Source organism: Rhinolophus hipposideros (genome assembly GCF_964194185.1).
Source record: "Rhinolophus hipposideros genome assembly, chromosome: 26".
Taxonomy (NCBI): Eukaryota; Metazoa; Chordata; class Mammalia; order Chiroptera; family Rhinolophidae; genus Rhinolophus; species Rhinolophus hipposideros.
The window spans coordinates 9645395-9665904 of NC_138072.1; the positions used below are offsets into that span (position 1 = coordinate 9645395).

General features: G+C 41.4%; 1 protein-coding gene across 3 annotated transcripts in view; it reads left to right on the forward strand.

Annotated features, from left to right (window-relative positions):
• TGFB2 (transforming growth factor beta 2) overlaps positions 1 to 20510 on the forward strand; it is a 77036-nt gene that overhangs the window by 52687 nt on the left and 3839 nt on the right. For 2 of the 3 annotated variants that reach the window (XM_081039265.1, XM_081039264.1), the window contains 4 exons: positions 15415 to 15547; positions 15671 to 15781; positions 17301 to 17478; positions 18648 to 18801. In XM_081039265.1, coding sequence (XP_080895391.1) covers positions 15415 to 15547; positions 15671 to 15781; positions 17301 to 17478; positions 18648 to 18801 — 576 coding nt within the window. The remainder of the gene's footprint in view (positions 1 to 15414; positions 15548 to 15670; positions 15782 to 17300; positions 17479 to 18647; positions 18802 to 20510) is intronic. The other variant, XM_081039266.1, reaches the window with a different exon arrangement.

Here is a 20510-nt window from a genome sequence, read left to right on the forward strand (position 1 = left end):
GCACTGCTTGGATGGGCAAGCTCATAATTCCAAGGGGCTGAGCCTTCTACCTAAATCAAGAGATTCCTTTGAGCCCAACAGCGTTTACAGCAGACATACCTGATTAAATCAGATTGAGATAGGAGCAGGCTTAGATAATTAATAGGCATAGTATTTTCTTGAATCTTTGTTTGAACTGTCTTAACCATGTTTCACTGACACCCTGGGAATTCAGAGTTATATCTGTTGTCTGTTCACCCTTTGTGAGGCAGCTTGGTGTAGTGTTTAATCGCACAGGCATTGTGATCTAAACTTTCTTAATAATTCCTGATTCACTTGGTATTTATTGTGGGGGCAAAATAAAACGATGTCTATAGCTGCCCGGTGGAGAGTGGGAACTCAGTGAATGTCAGTTCCCTTCCTTCCATGTCATTTCTTAGATTTTGATTTCTAAGCCTTTGATTACTCCAAGAGGAAGAGCCCTCTATTGAATTACCTACTCAAGTCAGTTGTTAGGTTAAGAGTAACTTATTAGCTTCAGAACATTAATAAAATCATGCAAAGATAGTGCACTGGGAGGCCCTGGGATGTACTGGGTTATGTATCTTATAGCATCAAGGGAAAAAATCCTTACATGGAGCTGATGTAAGGCCGCAAATGTTGGTGTCCCGTAGCTTGGTAGAATACAATCTGCTGATGGGTTCCTGTTAACCAATAGAAGATGAATGTACTGAGATGAAATAAACTCCGTGAATTTGAAAGGAACCTTAGATTTCCTGGCTGTGGCCTTAGGAGGAGCAACAGAGCTGTTCCTTTTTGTAGAGAGATAGGCATCCAGCTTCAGTTGACACTTTTGCCTGACAAGGGAATTCCCCCCTCTATAGGATATAAGAACTTGGACAAAGGAGAGAAAAATAAAATCCTGTCCTCCTGCTTTCTCTGACCTCTTTCTTTAATACTTGCATTTTAAGGCCTATTTGAATTTGCGTGTAGACAGTCACTAGTTTGTCAAGTGTGATGAAATCTCATTTTTAGAGAGCAGTTACAAAGGATCTACAAAACAGTGGCTAAATCCAAAGCCATTTATATCCATTTCAAATTTTTGGCTGCAAAGCTGTATGGTAAATGTTAAATGATTTTTCAGATTAGAGGATGACAGGGTGAATTGATGTTTATGGAGCAAAAGAAGTAAACAAAGATTTTAGTGGGGAAGCGTGAATCACCAGCCACTTTAATGGACATTTTATGTACATATATATCGTCTCTGCGAAAGATTTTAAACTACACATGGCTCTAAGGCTTTACCGTGAAAATGCAATATAGATGATGGAGGCCTGTTTTTAAGGGACTCTCTTGCTGCCAAATGAAGCTTGAAGATCCTCACATTTTGGGAAGCACAGCACTGATGGGGTTAATTAAAGACGCCCCCTCTTTCTAACCCCAAAAGCATGCATGTGTGCATACGCATACACAGACACACACACATACACAGTTCAGCTTTCATTTCTCATATTGCCCAAGGGTGTGTAAAATAAAAGAGGTCAGCCAAAAAAACTGACTGTCTGTTCAATTAGACTTGCTAAAAATGCTACTGAAAAAAAAAAGTTATACTGTGCTCCTGTTGTACAGAATTTTACAGCGTACAATCTCAATACTGACCCTCACTCCGGCGCCACGTTGGAGACACACAGAGTATAGTAACCCACTTAAAAAAAAAAAAGCCTCGAGGTATAATAAACACTTTGTTTGCACAAGGCTATTAATATCTCAGTTTTTTTCAATCTGATCGAATGACATGCTTGCCTCATGAGGAAATCGGATCATTATCATGTGCATGAGGTATGACATCACCCAGGGTCTGGTAACCTTGTGAGCAGACAGAGTCCCGTGAACAGTAGTCCTGCCACGCTGTATTCAAAGAAATGTTAATAATCTTGCAAAACGGATAATTCTATGTTCCTTTGCATCATGTAACTCTAGCAGTGCTGATAATTATTGCTAACACAGCTTATTCTGTGCTAGGCACTATTTTAAGTGCTTTGTGTAGATTGATTTAATCCTTACAACAACCCTATAAAATTTTTTATCGTACCTATAAGGTACTGTTGTTATGTTCATTTTATAAAAGAGGAAACTGAGGCCCAGAGAAGTTCAGGAAATTTCTCCAGGCCTTGCAGCTCAAAAGAGGCAGAACCAGGATTTGAACCCAGGCCATCTGGGCCCAGAGGCTGTGCTCTTGACCACTTTACCAAACTAGTGGAAAGAACACAGGTATTGGAGTTGGGCCTGTGTGGGTTCAAGGTGTGACTTTGCCCCTTTTGTGTGTGTGGGGGCGACGGTCTGAGGAAGTCACATCACTGAGAAGATTTTCACATCGGTGAAATGTGGATTAAAGCACCTACTTGGCAAGGATCCCATGGAATGCATGGAAACTCCCAGGCCAGTATCAGTCAGCTCAGTGGTTACTATTATTATCATTACAGTTTCTAAACCACGGAGTTTGAACTTTTATCAGAAACAGTCTCTTAAATTTACGATCTGCTTAACATTTCTTAATAAAAAGGGAAACTCACCTTGGCCCATAATTCTGCAGGGTCTGGGTTCTGAGAGGCTGTTCCAGGAGTTTGCTTCAGACTTTCCTTCATTCATGTTTTCAACATGAATGCTTGTGGCAGCCTCATTGGTGATGAGCAGCCCAAAACAGGAAAGAGGAGAACTTTGTTGCCAGGCGGCCCTGGAGTCACCTTCCACCTTTTTTAAGGATTAGTTTTCGGGTCTTACAAATCACTCATCTCTCTGAGCTTCAGTTTGGCCTCATAAAATGGTGATAACATTTCTTGTCTACTGGTTCTGTGAAGGAGCACATAGGTAAAGTGTCTGGCACATTGGAGATGTGTAAGGAGTGGATTATTTCCGGGGTTTGGCTTGTCATCTAGGACAGAGTTTGTATTTCCCTGACAGCTGACTTGTGATTATAAAACGACTCCGTGATGATCTCAGGCAGTCTGGTTGGATGAGGTCTCCTGTGACCCATTTCCTATTATCAGTGGAGCATAACAGGGTTATGGTGGAGGAGGTGGGTGGGGGCAGCCATGGTTTCGGTGCTTTGTACATTTCCTTTATTAAAACTCTAAGGGCAGGAGTGGCGGACTGGAGACCGTGATGTGTCTTGCTTTCCTTTTTGAAGCATATAGAGTGACTGACCGCGGTGGGGGTGTCTTTTTCCTCAACCCCTATCCCATTATTACCTTTTCATATTGAACTCTTCTATAACCTCCACCAGGGCAAACATCATTTCGAGGGAGGATATATATGTTTATGTCCTGATACCAACAGTGCTCAGAATATTTTTTGGAACTTCTGTTCTAGAACTGTGTTCAGAGCTTACAAATACCATAGTGGAGAGACAATGCCTCCAGTGGACAACTCTGGATTTTTGAAATGTAGTGCCGATTTTTGAAGGCTGCCAAAGTTCTAGAGAAGAGGAAAACGCAAAATAATTCCGTTGATTTTCCTAGGTGACGGCAGTTTGTAAAAGACAGATCCGAAATCCAACCGCTTCTCACATCTCAGCCTCTACCACCCCTATCCCTTCTCTCTCGTTGGGGCTCTTGCAGTGGCCTCCTAGCTGGTCTCCCTGTTTCTGCCCTGGGCCCCTTTGGGGCTTTTGCATCATAGCAGGTAGCGTGGTTCCCTGCTGAGATGTTGGTCAGATCAAAACCCCCTGTTCAGAGACCTGCAAAGGCATCTTACCTCACTCTGTGTGGGAGCCAAAGCCCTGTACCTGACGAGGCTGTCCCTCACCTATCTCTCACTGGCCCCACAGCCATGACTTCCCTCAATCAGGCAGCTCCCCCATTCTGGCCTCTTTGATTCTCAAACACCCTGTTCTTATCCGCTCGGAGGGCTTGTGGCCGCTGTGCCCTCTGCTTACAGTATTGGTCCCTCTATCTAGAAGACTTCCTCCCTTCATTCCTTCTGGTTTTTCCTCGAATGTCATCTGCTCAAGAGAGACCTTCCAGGCCACCCTGTCCAACAGCTCAGGGTTCCTCTTCCCAGCAAACACTTCCTATCCCCATTCTACCATGGACGTTTCTCCTTCGTAATCACCACTCTTCATCATTTGCTACACTTGACCTTCTCCTCCATCTTTTCCTTGTTGATAATCTTATCTCCAACTCTAGAGATAATTTTCTGGAACAGTGTCTGGTACATTGTGGATGTCCAGTACATGTCTTTGAATAAATTTAAGAAATACTTCAAGATAAGGTTCAAGTGCAAGGAACATTGTTGAAATACGTATGGAATGTGATGGGGCGCCTCTTTTGAGAAACATTATTCATTTATTTGGATTTGGAAATTCTGCAACATTTGTTTTAAAGCCATCCATCTAACTATTTCCTATTATTTAATCAGAGCTAATGCTGCTTAAGTGGGTAATAACTATATAGGTAAAAAAAATAGAAATTACATAATAAGTTAGTGCAACTGCTATTCTTGGGTAACCCAGGAACTCTGTATGTTTGTAGAAAAACCAGGCACATCACTTTATCATTTTTTTTTAGACTCATTACTTTACAGTTACACCCCATAAATTAAAGTGCTCTACTGAATATAAGCATGGACTTAAATTGCAGTAGAGGCCACATGTGTTATTGGTAGCCAGGAAATAGGAAATTGGAAGTATGTTCCCCAAGTAAGAGTGTGTTAGTGTCAAGTTAGAGAGGAATTGGAAAGGAAGATCAAATTAGAAAATCAGAGGATATGACCCCTAAGAGCTTGAAGTCTTGTTGGGGACACTGGTTCCCCTCATGATAAGAAACAACTAGAATTATCAAAACTCATACCAGTCTGCGTAGTTCAGCCCGGGGGACTGACCTGACTCCTGAATCTGACTTAGTTTCCCTTCATCTTCTATCACTGTTGTACCACACCCCTCTCATTCCTTGCCTGGGATGATGTGACTTTTGTCCAGTCGAATCCTTTTCTCTGCTGTGTGATTTATACATGGTGGTATTATACACTGAACTGAACTGTAACATCCAAGAGGCTTCTGTGCACACAAAGAACTCCTTCATCCCTCCACCTGGAGAAATGAATTTACTTGTTTACACATGTGCAGTCAGCACAAAGGCCCATCTGTAGAGAAAGAAAAAAAAGGAAGGAAACAATAGAGGATTATAAGGTGTTTTCATCTCAGAGGAGAGGTTTGCCTCTGTGTGTGTGTGTGTGTGTGTGTGTGTGTGTGTGTGTGTATGTGTCTTGAAGACATATCTGGTGATATTGTCACCAAGCTCTCTATATGCCATACTTTATTGTAATTGCACATAGATAGGTGTCATATAGGAACTGTGTACCATAAAGAGAAAGAGTTAATACAGTAACATAATAATGAAGCTATCCGAGCTCCAGAAAGACGGTATTTTGTGGCTCTTTCTTTTGAAGCTGGTGTGTATTCTGTGGGAGTCTACTCTGCAGGCTCTCGCAAAGCTCTTGTGAAGTATCCATTACTTACAACCTCTCAGAGGGATGCAATTACAAAAGAGCCATGGCAATTACAGGACATGGCGACGGGACAAGCAAGATAAGTCCCAGGTCTGCTCAGCTGCTTCTGAAGGATAATCAGGCAGTGTGTCAGCTTGTTCTGCAGCCCCCAAGGTGACCCTGCATTGTTCAAAGATTTGCCATTAAAGAGGAACACAGGGCTGCATTTATGCCCCAGTGGAAGAAAAGCCATTTCCCCCAGGTTTGATTCCCTGTAAAGCCCCATTTTCTAGTACTTGGAAATTCTCTTTCTTGTTTATTTCTCCCTTACCTTCATTCCGCAATGAAATATAGTAACTATTAGGTTGGTGCAAAAGTAATGGCGGTTTTTGCAATCATTTTTAACCTTTTCAACTGCAGTTACTTCTGCACCAACCTAATAGAAAGGGTAAAATACAGAATACAATTACTTACACTATCTGATGATTCTTTTTGTTCTCCTTGGGGTGTGTGTGTGTGTGTGTGTGTGTGTGTGTGTGTAAAATTCCAAGAAGTAGTTTCTGTCTGTCACTCTAAAAAACTGACTGTTCAGGGGCTTGCACTTGATCATGCTTGTGTTTCTTTCTACTGAAGTCTTTTAGCCAATCAAGATTTACCAAGCAGGGGCTGTGCCAATAGCAGTCGAAAAGTCTCTGGCAGATTAAGGAAGAGTCAGAACGTTCTCTGCTCTGAAGAACTTCACGGTCGGATCAAACATTTAGAACATACTCTCCCCAACATAGTGTGTGAACACCGACTCATATGGGCTGCATTGTGTTTCCTCACAAAGGGCATGTCGAAGGCTCGATCCTCAATACCTCAGAATGTAACCTTTGAACGGAGGGTTGTTGCAGATGTACTTAGTCACGTTAAAAGGAGGCCATACTGAAGTAGGGTAGGCTCCTCAACCGCTATGACCAGTGTCCTTATAAGATGGCCATGTGAAGACAGAGATGCTCAGGGAGGATGCTATGTGAAGACAAAAGAGGCGGAGACTGAAGGTGTGCTGCTGAAGGCTGAGGAATACCCAAGGTTGCCCGCAAATCACCAGGTGCTAGAAGAAGCTGCAGAAGCCTGCTCCCCGGAGGTATCGGAGGGAGCGTGGCCCAGCCAACACCTTCATTTCTGGATTTTGGCCTCCACAACTCCGAGAGAGTGAGTTTCAGTTGTTTTAAGCCACCCAGCATGTGCTGCTTTGTTAAGGCAGCCCTAGGAAGGAGCTAATAAGCCCATCAGGCAAAATCTCCATCAATTCAAGCCTAGAGAACTTAGAAAGGATCAGAGGATCCTGAAGAGAAAAGAGGATGCATTTGTTGGTTCTCTTTCTAATGACCCAGCACCTCTCTATACCTGGACTGCTCTCTTTGTGCCTCACATCCTTGCCAGTTTTGGGTTGTTGATAATTATCTTTTTACCTTCTTCTTGCTCCTGGAAACCTTCCCTGATCTCACAAGGCTAGGCTAGACACCCAGCCTTGGTGAACTCAGTTGTGCCCTGGGAAGACATTGCTTTAAATTTCTGTTGAGATGTCTATACTACTTACTGTTTATATATATTAGGTCTATATTATACCTTTAGTATAGAATGAACTCCTTTAAAAGTCCTTTGCTGTGATGTTCAGCTATCTCTGAATGAATAGTTACGTCCACTGCCTGCGACATTCGAGTTTATCCCATGTGTGCAAAAAACATTTCCCTCTACTGTGGAGTTCAAGTATATATGCATAAACTAGTCAAAATACCAACTTTTGATTTTTTGTGGATTTTTGACACATTTTGAAACCAAAACTTGAAATAAATTAATGCAGCGAAAGGGTTAAGAACAGTGCCCATGCGAGTGTCCTGGGATATATGCGGACACCTTGTTCACCACTGGGGCTTAATATTTGTTGGACTACAATGGAGGCACATGAATAAATGAGGACTCCGGTGCCTATAAGACGCTCAGCGATTCTTCAGTGAATGAATGACAACTAAAGAAATGAACTGATCGTATTAAATATTTTAGTACATGTAGGGTTTTGTTGTTGTTGTTGTTGTTGTTTTGTTTTGTCTTGAGGGCAAAAGCTTCCTTCACAGTCGATAAAAGGGTTTCAGAGTCTGAATGTTGCAGTGGTATGTGGGAGAACCAGTTGTTTCTCCTGTGGATACGCCAAGACGTACCTTCATGAGTGTGCTCTGTTTGTCGGCCTGAGAGCACATGGTAGCATTATCAAGATTTCAACTCAGAGAGTCAGATGCCTCCAAAATGAAATCGATGAATATGTATTCTTGAAGGTGCTAGTGTCAGCTTCAGGGTTTGTGGAGGTTTAAATACGTGTGTTTCCCGCTGTCTTTGAGGAGCTTCCTATCCCGTTGGAAGAAACTGACATTTACATTTGTACACACATACAGGGTTACCCTTGATGCCACTGTGTGCAAAGAGCTAACCGCTGAGCATACCCAGTAATCGCTTGGGGAACCAGGACAGGAAAACTGACGTTAGAGTGAAAGTGACAATTTATTGAAAGGCTGTACTGAAGAAGTAAGAATAGAAAGTCTTGTTTTCGGTGTGTCTTGTTTTGAGGTAAAAATCAGAGGAGTGCGGAAGGCATTCCGATGGGGATCCTAGTCTAAACACACAATTTGAGACCTGTAATATATGTTTTAGGGATAGTATTTAGATTGGGCTTCCAGGAATGAGAGGTGAGTCTAAGATGATAGGTTGGTGGCAAATTGTGTCTTAAATACTAATCTAAGAAATCTAGAGTTTATTCACCAGCCAGTAGAAGCCTCTGGAAGATTTTGACAAGGTAAGGAACATGATTATAATAATAATTCACATTTATTGAATACCAGGTAATGCGATAGGCACGTTGCCTGCTCTGTGTCATTGAATTCTCTCAAAAGCATACAAGGTGGGTTTTATCAACCCTTTCATAAATAAGAAAATCACAGATCCAGGACGTGATAGTTTATGTTTGCCTGACTTCAAAACCTATGCGTCTTTTCACTATACTAATGATTTCAAATGCTCTTGGCAAACTCTATGGGTTCTTCAAAGAAGCCTAAGGGACCACAGAGGAAATGAAATGGATTGTCAGTTGGCAAAGATGGGCAGCCCTCCTCGACTAACCCGGGCCTCACACCTCACTTACACTAGCAAAGTTCTATTTTTTCCCCTCCTACATACAGCATAACACAGAGCGTTGATTAAAGAAACAGGGCCAACCAGGAAAGAAGTACCGAAGGGTTCAACAACAGGTTATGCCTTTGGCCTATGTTCTTTAATCAACTGGATGAAGACGTTGGGTGCACAGTTGCCGGGTACCGTGTAGCTGGGAAGGATAGCTTACATGTCGAATAGCACATTTCAGAGAGATTCCAAAAGGCTAACAGTGAAGGTCAAATTAAGAAGTTCAAAATTCGCAAAGACATATGTGTGCTTTGCACTTAGGTTCAAAACATGAATTGTATAAACACCGACTGGAGCAATGGTTCACAGAGTGGTCCCTGGATCAGCAGCTTGTACGTCACCTCGGGATGCATTAGGATTGCAAAGTCTCGGGCTTCTCCCTCCTTTTCTCCCTCCTTCCCTCCCTCCCTCGCTTCTTCCTTTCTGTTTAGTCCATGTCTTCGTAGAAAAGATTTGGAGTGAAAAATCTGACTTAGCACTTTGTGTAAGCATGAAGTTTTGGTTTCACAGAAAGTTTACTAAGGCACAATGCTATGATATGACTGCTGCTAAAAGTAAATACTTTGCATTAAAAATAGTGATCAGAACAGGAGAAGTAAGATCCACTCTTTTCCACAGGTGGCAGATTCCTTGGATTCTCCATATTCTTCTAGACTGTATCTGGGGTTTGTGGAGGAATTGATTTTAAAAGGGACAGTGAGTCGGGGCTTGACAGGAATGGTAAAGCACCTCTAACTCTGTCCCAAAGGAAGCAGTTATGGAAGCCACTGCTTATGCTTGGGGCTGACCTAGAGAAGAAAGAGAATTTCCCATCTTATTCCTGACAGCAAAGGACAATATTGGAAAGCCCTCTCCACTGATATTAACAGGGCAAAATGTTAAGGCAAGCTTTTCCTGTAGGGCTTTGATCACCCAGGTTAGTAACTCCGGCTTCTTTTCCTTCAGCTGTGGAATGTAGATAATAAACGCCATGATGTCCACCTCCCGGGGTTTTAGTGAAGACGAAAAAATGTGACAGTGTTAAAAGATTCCCAAAACTACAATAAGTGTGTGAATACGAGGCAATGGTACTTTATTAACGAAGACTGGTTGATGGGAATTTTAAGTCCAAGATAAAGAAGAATTCCAACACACACGTTGTCTGTACATGGGATGGCCTTTCTCAGTTAGGGAGTTCCCTGTCATGAGACATCTTCGAAGACAGAGATGTTAGAGAATGAATTGTGGGTTGGAGCAGATGACCCCTAAGCCTAATGCTAGTATTTTATGGTACTGAAGTTAATGATTCAAGGTCAGGCAGATCTGAGAGAATGGTGCTTGTAACAAGCAGAGTGCATGTTTAATTCAGCATTTGCTAATCCCTGCAAGTCACCGCCAACATTTGCATACATTTGAATAGTAAATACATTAAAAATATTAAATGCATTTAAAGACAGCGACAAGATGGACCTACACTAGTTAAGCTGATGTCAGTTTTTGTCTATAGCCCTTTCTCTTTCCATAGAAGTCTGACTGCATTGGCCCCTTGGCTTTGCTGTAGGTCTGTTGAAGTCCGAATATGCAAAGTATGATGGAGTTTTCAAATGCTTTCTTATGACTCTTTGCAGTATCTCCTACTGTTTTCCCGAAAATAAAACCTAGCCGGACCATCAGCTCTAATGTGTATTTTGGAGCAGAAATTAGTTTAAGACCCGGTCTTAATTTACTGTAATACAAGACCAGGTATAATATAACATAACGTAACGTAACGTAACAACATAAATAACATAATATAATACCAGGTCTTTATGGTATAATATAATATAATGCTGGGTCTTATATAATATAAGACTGGGTCTTATATTAATTTTGGTTCCAAAAGATGCATTAGAGCTGATTGTCTGGCTAGGTCTTATTTTCAGGGAAACACGGTAGGAGTGGAAGATGTTGCTCTTCATGTTTACGCCAAATCCTGGGTTGATTTACAGCATTATTCCTTTAAGACTAAGATTTCCTCTGGCTATAATTTTGCATCTAGATTTCTATTTCTATTATTCATTTTTTTTTTTGCCCCCAAACTATTGGGTAACATCAGTGATTTTCACCTTTATCCACTCCCTGATTGGCTGCTTTCCAGTGGCAGAGAAATGAATGGATCCTTTTGTGTAGGGAGTTTTGTAACTCACCAAGAGCTTAGAGACTTGCCAGAGGTAAGATGTGGGTATTTTTCATTATAGATAATGTGTATATATCAGTAATATAACGAAGGTAACATGGAAACATCTTTGTGACTAGTAGCTAAATGAGAGAGAACTAAATCTCATTTTCAAAGTTTTAAAAGCCCTCTTTTCTAATTCAGTTGTAGGAATTGTTGGTCTATTATTTAAAGAAAAAGTTAAGGCAGAAGATTATAGAAATGAGAAAGAGTGAGAGAGAGAGAGAGAGAGAGAGAGAGAGAGAGAGAGAGAGAGAGAGAGAATGCAAACCTTAAATATTTTAACTTAAAAATATGTGTTTACATATGTACACACACACACACACCATTTACTTGCTGAGTTTTTAACAAAAGGCCAAGGATTTGTCTTTGACCATGGCTCTGCCTCCTGCCAAACCCTGTCCGATGTTTTCCAAGAACCACACCATAGTGCATCATCTGCAATTTCTGTTTTTCAGTCTCTGAAGAAGAGGGAAATTTCAGCACAACTGCTGTGCAACCTGAGTGTAGGATCCTTCTAGTTTTTTATCATATTATTCGTATTGTTGTTGTTTTTTATAGCTGTCTATACCACATCTAAAATTAGAAAAACAATATGGTAAAAGACCATAACATATAATTTACTTTTTAACCATTTTTTTTAAGTATACAATTCATTGGCATTAAGTATATGTACTATGTTGTACAACCATCACCACTATCCATTTAGAGAACTTTCAATTATGGCAAACAGAAATTCTGTACCTATTAAATAATTACTCTCCATTTACCCTGCCCCCAGCCCCTGCTAACCTCCTTGTACTTTCTATCTCCATGAATTTATCTATTCTAGGGACCGCAGAACAAATGGACAGCACTGGTTAATCTGGCCAGTTAAATGGAGGCCAGTTAAGAGAGTGTCCACTGTTCAACTAATTTATCTTTGTCATGATAAGATGTATAAAGGAATTTAAAAGCGATTGTGGCTCTAGAAAACACACACACAACAACAACAGCTGCACATTCACGACTGTTAACACTCAATACACTTATTGTGGGGAGATTAGAGGAAGGCAGACAGCAAAGGCTAAAAGAGAATGGGAAATGGACCGATCTGGTCATTTTGTATAAACTCTTGAATTTAAGAATGTACTAATCGGTAATAACAGCAGGTTGATTTTCTTCCCTTACAGTTTAATTTAGCATGAGTGATAAATGGAAGGTAAATAGGACAGAGGAGGTTGTGCTTATTCTTGGAAAGAAGATACCTTTTAAGATTTGAGACTTTAAAATGTGATTACTATTTTTCCCGAAAATAAGACCTAGCCGGACCCTCAGCTCTAATGGGTCTTTTGGAACAAAAATTAATATAAGACCCGGTCTTATTTTACTATAATATAAGACCAGGTCTTATGATGATATGATATAATACTGGGTCTTATATTAATTTTTGCTCTAAAAGATGCATTAGAGCTGATTGTCCGACTAGATCTTATTTTCAGGGAAACAAGGTAGTAGATTTTTTAGGCAGGTCTGAAGCTGTGGGAAGAGTTCTTTTTCTTCTTAGCATCATTTATTCTTGTTAGCGACCCACGTGATTAAAGGTTTGATAAACTGCCCCACTAAATATGGGCTAAAGGAACTGGGTTTATTTAGGTTAGAGAGAGAGAGTGCGAGCATGCTGAGGGGACTTAATAATAGTCTTCAAGAATATGAGGGATATTCTATGAGTGACGGAAAGCAGCTGTTTCCTGTTTCCACTGAAGACTGGATAAGAAAGAATGGAGTTAAATTGCAACAAGTGGGTTTAAGAACTCCTTGGCGAGAACGTTCGAAACAGCAAACCCCTAAGACCAAAGGCACTTCTGTGTCTCAGAATTCTGTAGCTAGTGAGCTAGCTATCTTGGGTGGTTTAATTTGGCCTGCTCTTGAACTAGTAAAAAGATATTGAGGGCCTTTCACCCATGTGACGATATGAAATTGTCCTTTGTCAGAACATACGAGTGTTTGTCCTGTGGCTGAGGAAGCATTAATCTTTGAGATTTAAAAAAGAAAGAAGTTTCAGAATATGTTTGCTCCCCTTTGGTCTGCTTTTAAAGTAAGATCATCAAGATGTACTTATTCTGTGAGGTAAAGAATTTCCGTGGATTTACAAGTGTGTTTTCTGTCCATTTGGTCAAGATAGTCATGATTTTTTTTTTAAATTCTGTGTCTCCACTGAAACTGCAAATATATTTTACATATATATTATATATACACGTATATCTCATAGATAGATATCATAGACTTTTGATATATCATTGTATATATATAGTACAAAAATAGCATATTACTTACGTCAACAAAGAAAGCGATGTGTTGTTCTAGACAGTGTGTCTAAGTGTTAAGGATATAAAGATGAATAAGATTCATCTTCTTACTAATTAGGAATAAAGTGAACATATAAATAATTGTGAAATAATGCATAATTATAGGAGGTCAGCTAGGGGAGGAAATTTCAAGATATGGTAGAAAAATGAGTTCTGGATATATTAGTAGTTTTTAGACCATGAGGCTGATGGAAATGCCTGAATATTTCTTCCCCGTTGTACTATCATTGTTATCCTACATTAGGTTAATTATATCACTTATCCTGAATTGGATAACTGGTGTCTCATTTGCCCACCTGGGAGTGTTTTCCGGGTGAGGTTTGATTTCTAGAGGACTGGCTACTGTTAAGCTCTACCTTTAAAGTTATGAGTTCACGTCAGCATTTACTGTGTATGCATTCCACGTTTTATATTTTCATCATGGACCAACATTCATTATCATCGTATTAACAATCTTCACCTCTATCATTGAATTTTCTCTGTCATCTGGAAGGGGGTAAGGTTTTCAAACCTGAGTCCCCCAACATTATGGCCTTCAAACTCCAGCACTGAAGTGGGAGAAGGAGAGGATTACTTGGAATCCTCTCTACACTTTTCCTGTGAGGCCTTGGGCACATTACTCACCCTCCCTGAGCTTAGGTTTTGTACATCTACCTTACAGGAATATTTTGAGGATTAAATTCAATGAAATAACATGTGCCCAGTCCAGAATCCAGCGTACCAGCCCTCACGTCATGTTTATTCTCTTCCTTTAATTCACAAAGAGCATCACTTGCCTATTGGAAGAACCATGATTAGATGCTCTCCGCTTAGCGGGGTTTGTTGGACCTTAGGGGCAGGTCTGTAGAGTAGGGTTCATCTAAAATTCACAAGGGCACCTCAAAGTCCAGTTGTATGAATTGCTTTCCTTTTCTAAACTTACTTAATCCAGGAAAAAAACAAAGTTCTACTATAATGCTAAATATTCTAGGACACGGTTGTTGCCAAGTGACCTGCAACAAATCATGTACACGTGGGAGAGAAGTTCGTTTTAAAATAAATGGGAAGATTGTGCATTTTTGTTTTGCAAACTTTAAGTGAGAGTAAATAAATCTGGATATTCCAAGAGTCATTCCACAGACATTGATTCAATCAAGCACTGTGCTTCAAAAGGATATCAGATTGAAGACATGATCCCTGGGAAAGCTTATGAACTTGTTGGAGAGACCAAACACATATGTATGAAATGAGCACAGACGTGTGACACTCAGTGTCAGGAAGGGCCGAATAATATGACAGGGCTAGAGCCCCAAAGCCCTGAGGAAAGGCAGGATATGGTTTGGGTAGAGAGTTGATAACGCTCTGGGTAGACTGGGATAAAGCTGGGAGACTGAGAATCTTGGTTTGATTGGTTCAGAAGACACTGCCATTTAAAGACAGACAGAACTTTGAAAAACTACCCCAAATGTTCACTTCCTACAGAAATCCAAGCACGTACTGCCATTCTCTTTATTTATTTGAAATGAATGCATCCTTCTCAATCTCAGCATTCAGAATGATTTGCTTTTAGATTCTCACTACACATTGCATCAGACTTCTCCTGCCCAAATCCATTGTTAGTCTGTGGAGTATGGAATATCTTTATAAATCATAACAAGTCACATCGAGAGTAAAAATCCCAGCTAGAGACTTACCACAAAATCGGAGGCATGCCTCATTTTTTTATGTCAGTGGATGTAGGAACCAGGGTTATGACCCTTCTCTCTTTATTAGAAGGAGATTTATAATTCAGGGTCTACAGAGGTTGACCGCGGGTCCTCAGAATCGGACCCCTCCCCCATCCCAACTCCCCAGATTAAATAAGTGGGGAAGCAGAACAACAAAACCATTAAGTTAATAGCATAGAATTTATGGCTGCAATCTTGCAAAGCTTATGTCAGCAAAGTAAAATAATTACTGTCACTTTCTTTTAGACACTTGGCTTTATGGTTGCTGTCACCTTTATCATAACACACAGCTGATTTAGTAGCTCTATTTTTCATGGCAAATGGCCTGGTGTTATGTTTTTATGCATGTGGCCATGCTATTGAGAGGACAATACATGGATAGACTAGAACGGGGCTAAATTTAGATGAGTCGGAGTATAGTTCATGGTTTTGGTTTAGCTGCACTGTCAGTGTGCCAACTGAGCTCTTCGCGTGCTCTTTCCTTCTTTAGATTCTTAAATCCAAAGATTTAACGTCTCCAACCCAGCGCTACATCGACAGCAAAGTCGTGAAGACAAGAGCGGAAGGGGAATGGCTCTCCTTTGACGTGACCGATGCTGTGCATGAATGGCTCCACCATAAAGGTTACAACCACCCTCTCTTTTCCTCCCTAAATGCTCAGTGACCCTAAGTTATTGCAAGTTGACTGCAGATTTAAGAGCATAGACACACCATACAAATGACCTCCTTGACTTAATGTTTTCCAGACAGGAACCTGGGATTTAAAATAAGCTTACACTGCCCCTGCTGCACCTTTGTACCATCTAATAATTACATCATCCCCAACAAAAGTGAAGAACTAGAAGCAAGATTTGCAGGTAATTGAAACTTGGTCCTGCGAGGTGGGGGAGGGGAGGGCCTGTGTTGATGATTTCGTGGGGGATGAAGTCCGGTTGCATGTGAAAATGGGATCGTTTGGGGAGAACTAGGGAGTTTCATTTATCTGGGCAAAGATAGTGTTGGAGAAAGATATATGAAGGAAGAAAGTATGGAAAGAAAGGGATTGGTTTAAACTGCTCGATGCCCAGTGATGACTTGGCAGTAACTCAACAAGCCTCCAAACTATTAGAGAGTCAAGCCCTTTATAAGAATAAGCAAGCCAGCTTTCCATCCATGCTAATATTACAGAAGAAGAAGATAGCATGCATTCAAGGAAATACATTGATAACCACCCAAACCAACTCCAGGAACCCATAACTTTATTTCACAGTAGAATGGGGCTCCCTTGCTCCACAACACCTTTCACTAAACTTTCATGTGTGGGGACACTTCGCCTTTTATATCCGTTGCCCGATATTTTGAATGTGTTCCTTATCAAACTTTTATGATAGTTCATAAATGCATAGAAAGTTTTTAGTGTCCCCGTGTTCTTGCTCACCTGTTAGTGAATTAGCCAAAAGTCAAGGAGAATGAGGAGACACCCAGGGTTCCAGTCCCTTCACGAGTTAGATAACAAGTCATTGAATGATAGGAGGTCAGAGCAACACTGCCCCATGTGCTGGAGAAGCATTGGCCCCACACCACCAGGTCCGGGAGCTGATTCCCCTGCCCTCACTAACACCGCCTTGGACCTCCATCCACTTGCGGAAGGCTAACAGTGGCCTTTGCTCATGGAAAAATACTCCCAGAGGTCGAGCGATTTATTTCAGTCTCTAACCTCGTCACGATTCTCTAGAGTGTGGAGATTAAATGCTTAAACTGGCAGTCTCTTGAGCGTGCTTTGGGGAGCTCGGGTTTCTGAATCTCAGATGGAATCAGGAAAGTGTTGAGGATGCCATAAAATAAATGAAAAAGCCCTTTCTTCCCAGCTTCCCAAAATAGCATTAGGTAAGGGTGACTTCTGTTTCACTTGAACCTAATTCACTGCAGTTTAGTGTAAGTCTCAGTTTATGTTCATTAGGAAAGTCTTTTGAGTTTAGTAGTCCTAAGAAGAGAGTGAACCAGCGGGTGACAAGGCGAGTTCTATTGCTGTGTGTTCAGTTGTGGAGGGGTTGAATACAGCCTAAACTGAGGGCTGACTAAAATTAACTGCCCGGATTGCCCTTGGACTAGAGGTCAAAGCCTTCTTCTGTAGTGACTTGCATAACCAACAAGCCCTGCCTTGGACCCTGAACTGCCTTCTGACAAGAGCCCCATTTAGAAGTATCCCTCGTCACCTGCAGTAGTCCCATTCGGCATACCTATTTCCCAGGGGGAATGACTATAGTCTGCTGAGACTGCCATTGTGCTCATCACTGCGGTTTGTGAACATAGACAAACGAGAGAGAAAAAAATATGGCTGATTATCTCTGATGAAGGTGAAGCTAAATGTTTATTACCCAAATGCATTTTTTCAAGGTATTGATGGCACCTCTACATATACCAGTGGTGATCAGAAAACTATAAAGTCCACTAGGAAAAAAGCCAGTGGGAAGACCCCACATCTCCTGCTAATGTTGTTGCCCTCCTACAGACTTGAGTTACAGCAGTCCAGCCGGCGGAAGAAGCGTGCTTTGGATGCAGCCTATTGCTTTAGGTAAAGGACTTACACACACAACACAGTCATTGCGTCTGGTAACTTCTCGTACTGCCTTTGCGCTTTTCTTTGACTACAAATTGACTGGAAGTGCACTCAGTGCGTAGGGCCAGGTATAGTACAGAGTAGCTACTGCATCTCATTGCATCTTTTTGCCGTAGCTTAGTATAGTTATTTCTGTTGTGTGTGTCATCTCTTTAGCAATGAATCGAATGTGAAGGGAGAAAACTAGCCCCCTGAAGTTTTCCCCCAATTCCCTCTGAAGCCCTTTGAGGCTGAAGAACAAAATGAGCTTTCTGCTCCCCAGAGCAGATGAGGTTTATCTGAGGGGCCTCCCTAATTAGGGAGACTCACCATCTGTATGAGGCCTTCCTCACGGCAGAGTGCCCATGGCCATAGCTCTTTCACAGTAACACAAGTGAGAGAGATGGAAGAAAGAGGCTCTTTGTCATGTCTTCAGCTATAGAATAGGAGAGAAGTAAGGGTGACAAGAATTTATTTCCCATTGCCATGTGAGTTCATGGAGGGAGAGTGGCACTGCTCTTCCACGGTTTCTCATCAAGCCTGTTAACAGGAAGCCTCTTTCTTTTTTTCGAGAGCTGTGAGGCACTGAGGGGTCCTCACTTATAGAGAGCTGAAAGTGTCAGCGTTCACAGGTACAATGGTGTTTTTTGGTTGCCAGAGCCAGTGGTTACACGAAGCAAGGTTCCGTGATTCTTGATCTCGGTTCCTTCCTAGATCAAGAAACGTGAGATGAAATAAAGGATTTATTTTCAACTCAAAAAGCCTTAGAAGATGCTCTGAAAATAGCTGTTGTGTTTCATCATTTTGTATTTGAAAGGGCTGTAGAGGCTGGAGAGCAACACTGCACAGTGTTGGGGGAAAGAACTTGGCCTCTAGCAGCCACTTCTCTGCTTGTATCTAGTCATTCAAGGGAAAGCCTTGATTTTTTCAGGTCACATACAGGGGCTGAGAAGGGAAAGTAGTCCAGCGAGTCACCATACACCCCCTCATGAAAGTCACTTAGATTGCAGTAAAACCATCAAAACCTGGCCCGTGACATTTGCTTATAGATATTTGTTGAATAAATGAATGAGTCATTTTTCTGGTTTGGGATGAGGGTTGGGGGGAAGTCAGCTTTAAAATCTCCACTGCTCTTCTTTTAACAGAAACGTGCAGGATAATTGCTGCCTACGTCCTCTGTACATTGATTTCAAGAGGGACCTTGGGTGGAAATGGATACATGAACCCAAAGGGTACAATGCTAACTTCTGTGCTGGGGCATGCCCGTACCTGTGGAGTTCGGACACTCAACACAGTAGGGTAAGCGTTTGGCTAACTCGTTTCTTCTCTTCTTGGCTTGTCAATGTGTAATGCTGATAGTACAGCTGACCCTTGAACAATGCAGGGTGTTGGAAGCACTAATCCCCCTCGCCCCGACACTCAATCGAAAATCCACATGTAACTTTTGACTCCCTCAAAACTTAACTACAGTTTTCCCTCCGCATCTGTGGGATAGTGATTCCAAGACCCTCCACAGATACCCAAATCCTCAGGTTCTCAAGCCCCTTCTATGAAATGCCGTAGAACAAAGCCTACAGTCACTGATGGAAAATACTGTGTTTGATCGGTAAGTTGGTTGAATCCAGGGATGGGAAACCTAGGGATACAGAAGGCTGACTGTATATGTACTGAAAAAAAAGTTTGCATATAAGTGGACCCACACAGTTCAAATGCACGTGGTTCAAGGGTCAACTGTATTTCTAAATGAATTCTAATTGGCCTGGTGCCCTTTTTTCATCACACATAACGGGTGCAGGAGAAATCCTTTTGAGCGATGAGGAAGAAGGTAGGTGGTAGGTGAAATCAGAAAGTAACCCTGATCAGTTTGAACAGTAAGTCTTCCCTTCCCAATTAGATTACAAGCACCTTGGGAACCGTTTGGTTTATTTTTTGCTTTGTTCTATAGGCTTAAGAGCTGGAAGCATAAATTGGTAGCTAGGAAAAACTTTTGGAGTCAATGTATCACATAGTGTCATGTACAGTGAAGATGTGCAGGGATCCAGGTCCCCGTCTAGAAAAAAGGACCTGTTATCACCTACATTCAGGGACTATCATATTAGAGAGAACACTGAGGACGTCAGGAGATGCTTTGGCCTAGTGAGTCAGGAGTGTATGACAATTAGAAAATCATTTCACCTCTCTGAACCTCATTTTCTTATCAGTAAAAAGGAACGTCTCTGTTAAAAATTATCTTCACAATAAATAATGCCAAACTTGAGAGTTGATGTGAAGAACAGAGAGATGATGTATGTGAAGATGGTTTGAAAATTCGTATCTCCAAGTCTTTTTGAACAGAATCCAAAGTAAACAAGACTCTGAATATTTTGTCAAGTTACTTCAGTGAGGAGAGAAGGCTAAGTCGGGAGGCAGGTCCTACATGGGTTCCCAGGCAGATTAGCAAAGCCTTTTTCTATGTCATAATGATATTTGTCCAAATGCTTCTTCCCGATGCCTCATGATGGAAAGGACTTCAGACGTTATCTTGTCCAAACCTTTTACTTTTCTAAAGAAATGGGAGTCTAGGTTATGTAGGTGACTTGCCCGAGCTCGAACTGCTTGGTGACAAATGAAAACTTGGAAGGCAGGCCTCTGTGTTTTACAGCTAGGCCTCTGTTTGCTCGTCTTACTGTGTTTCATTCCTGAAATGTAGCTACCCATTGGGGTTACGCCTCTGTAAATCTCCTTATTAAAGAGGCATTAGAAAAATTGCTTTCACTGCGGGGTAGGAAAATGAATCTGCTGCCAACAAGATCACATAATGCCTTCAGCTGAATAAAAGAGTTACGAGGTTATCAATTATTTTAGACAATCCGTATTATCCAATTCCTCTTTAATTCCTATGAAAAATCGTGTGTTAGTGGAACGTGAAGTCTATTTATTTATAAATGCCTACATACGCTAGCCTTTAAATTGACAAATATGGCTCCCCTTCCTTCAGCTGTTTTCCCAACTCCCCTGTAGATTTTGGC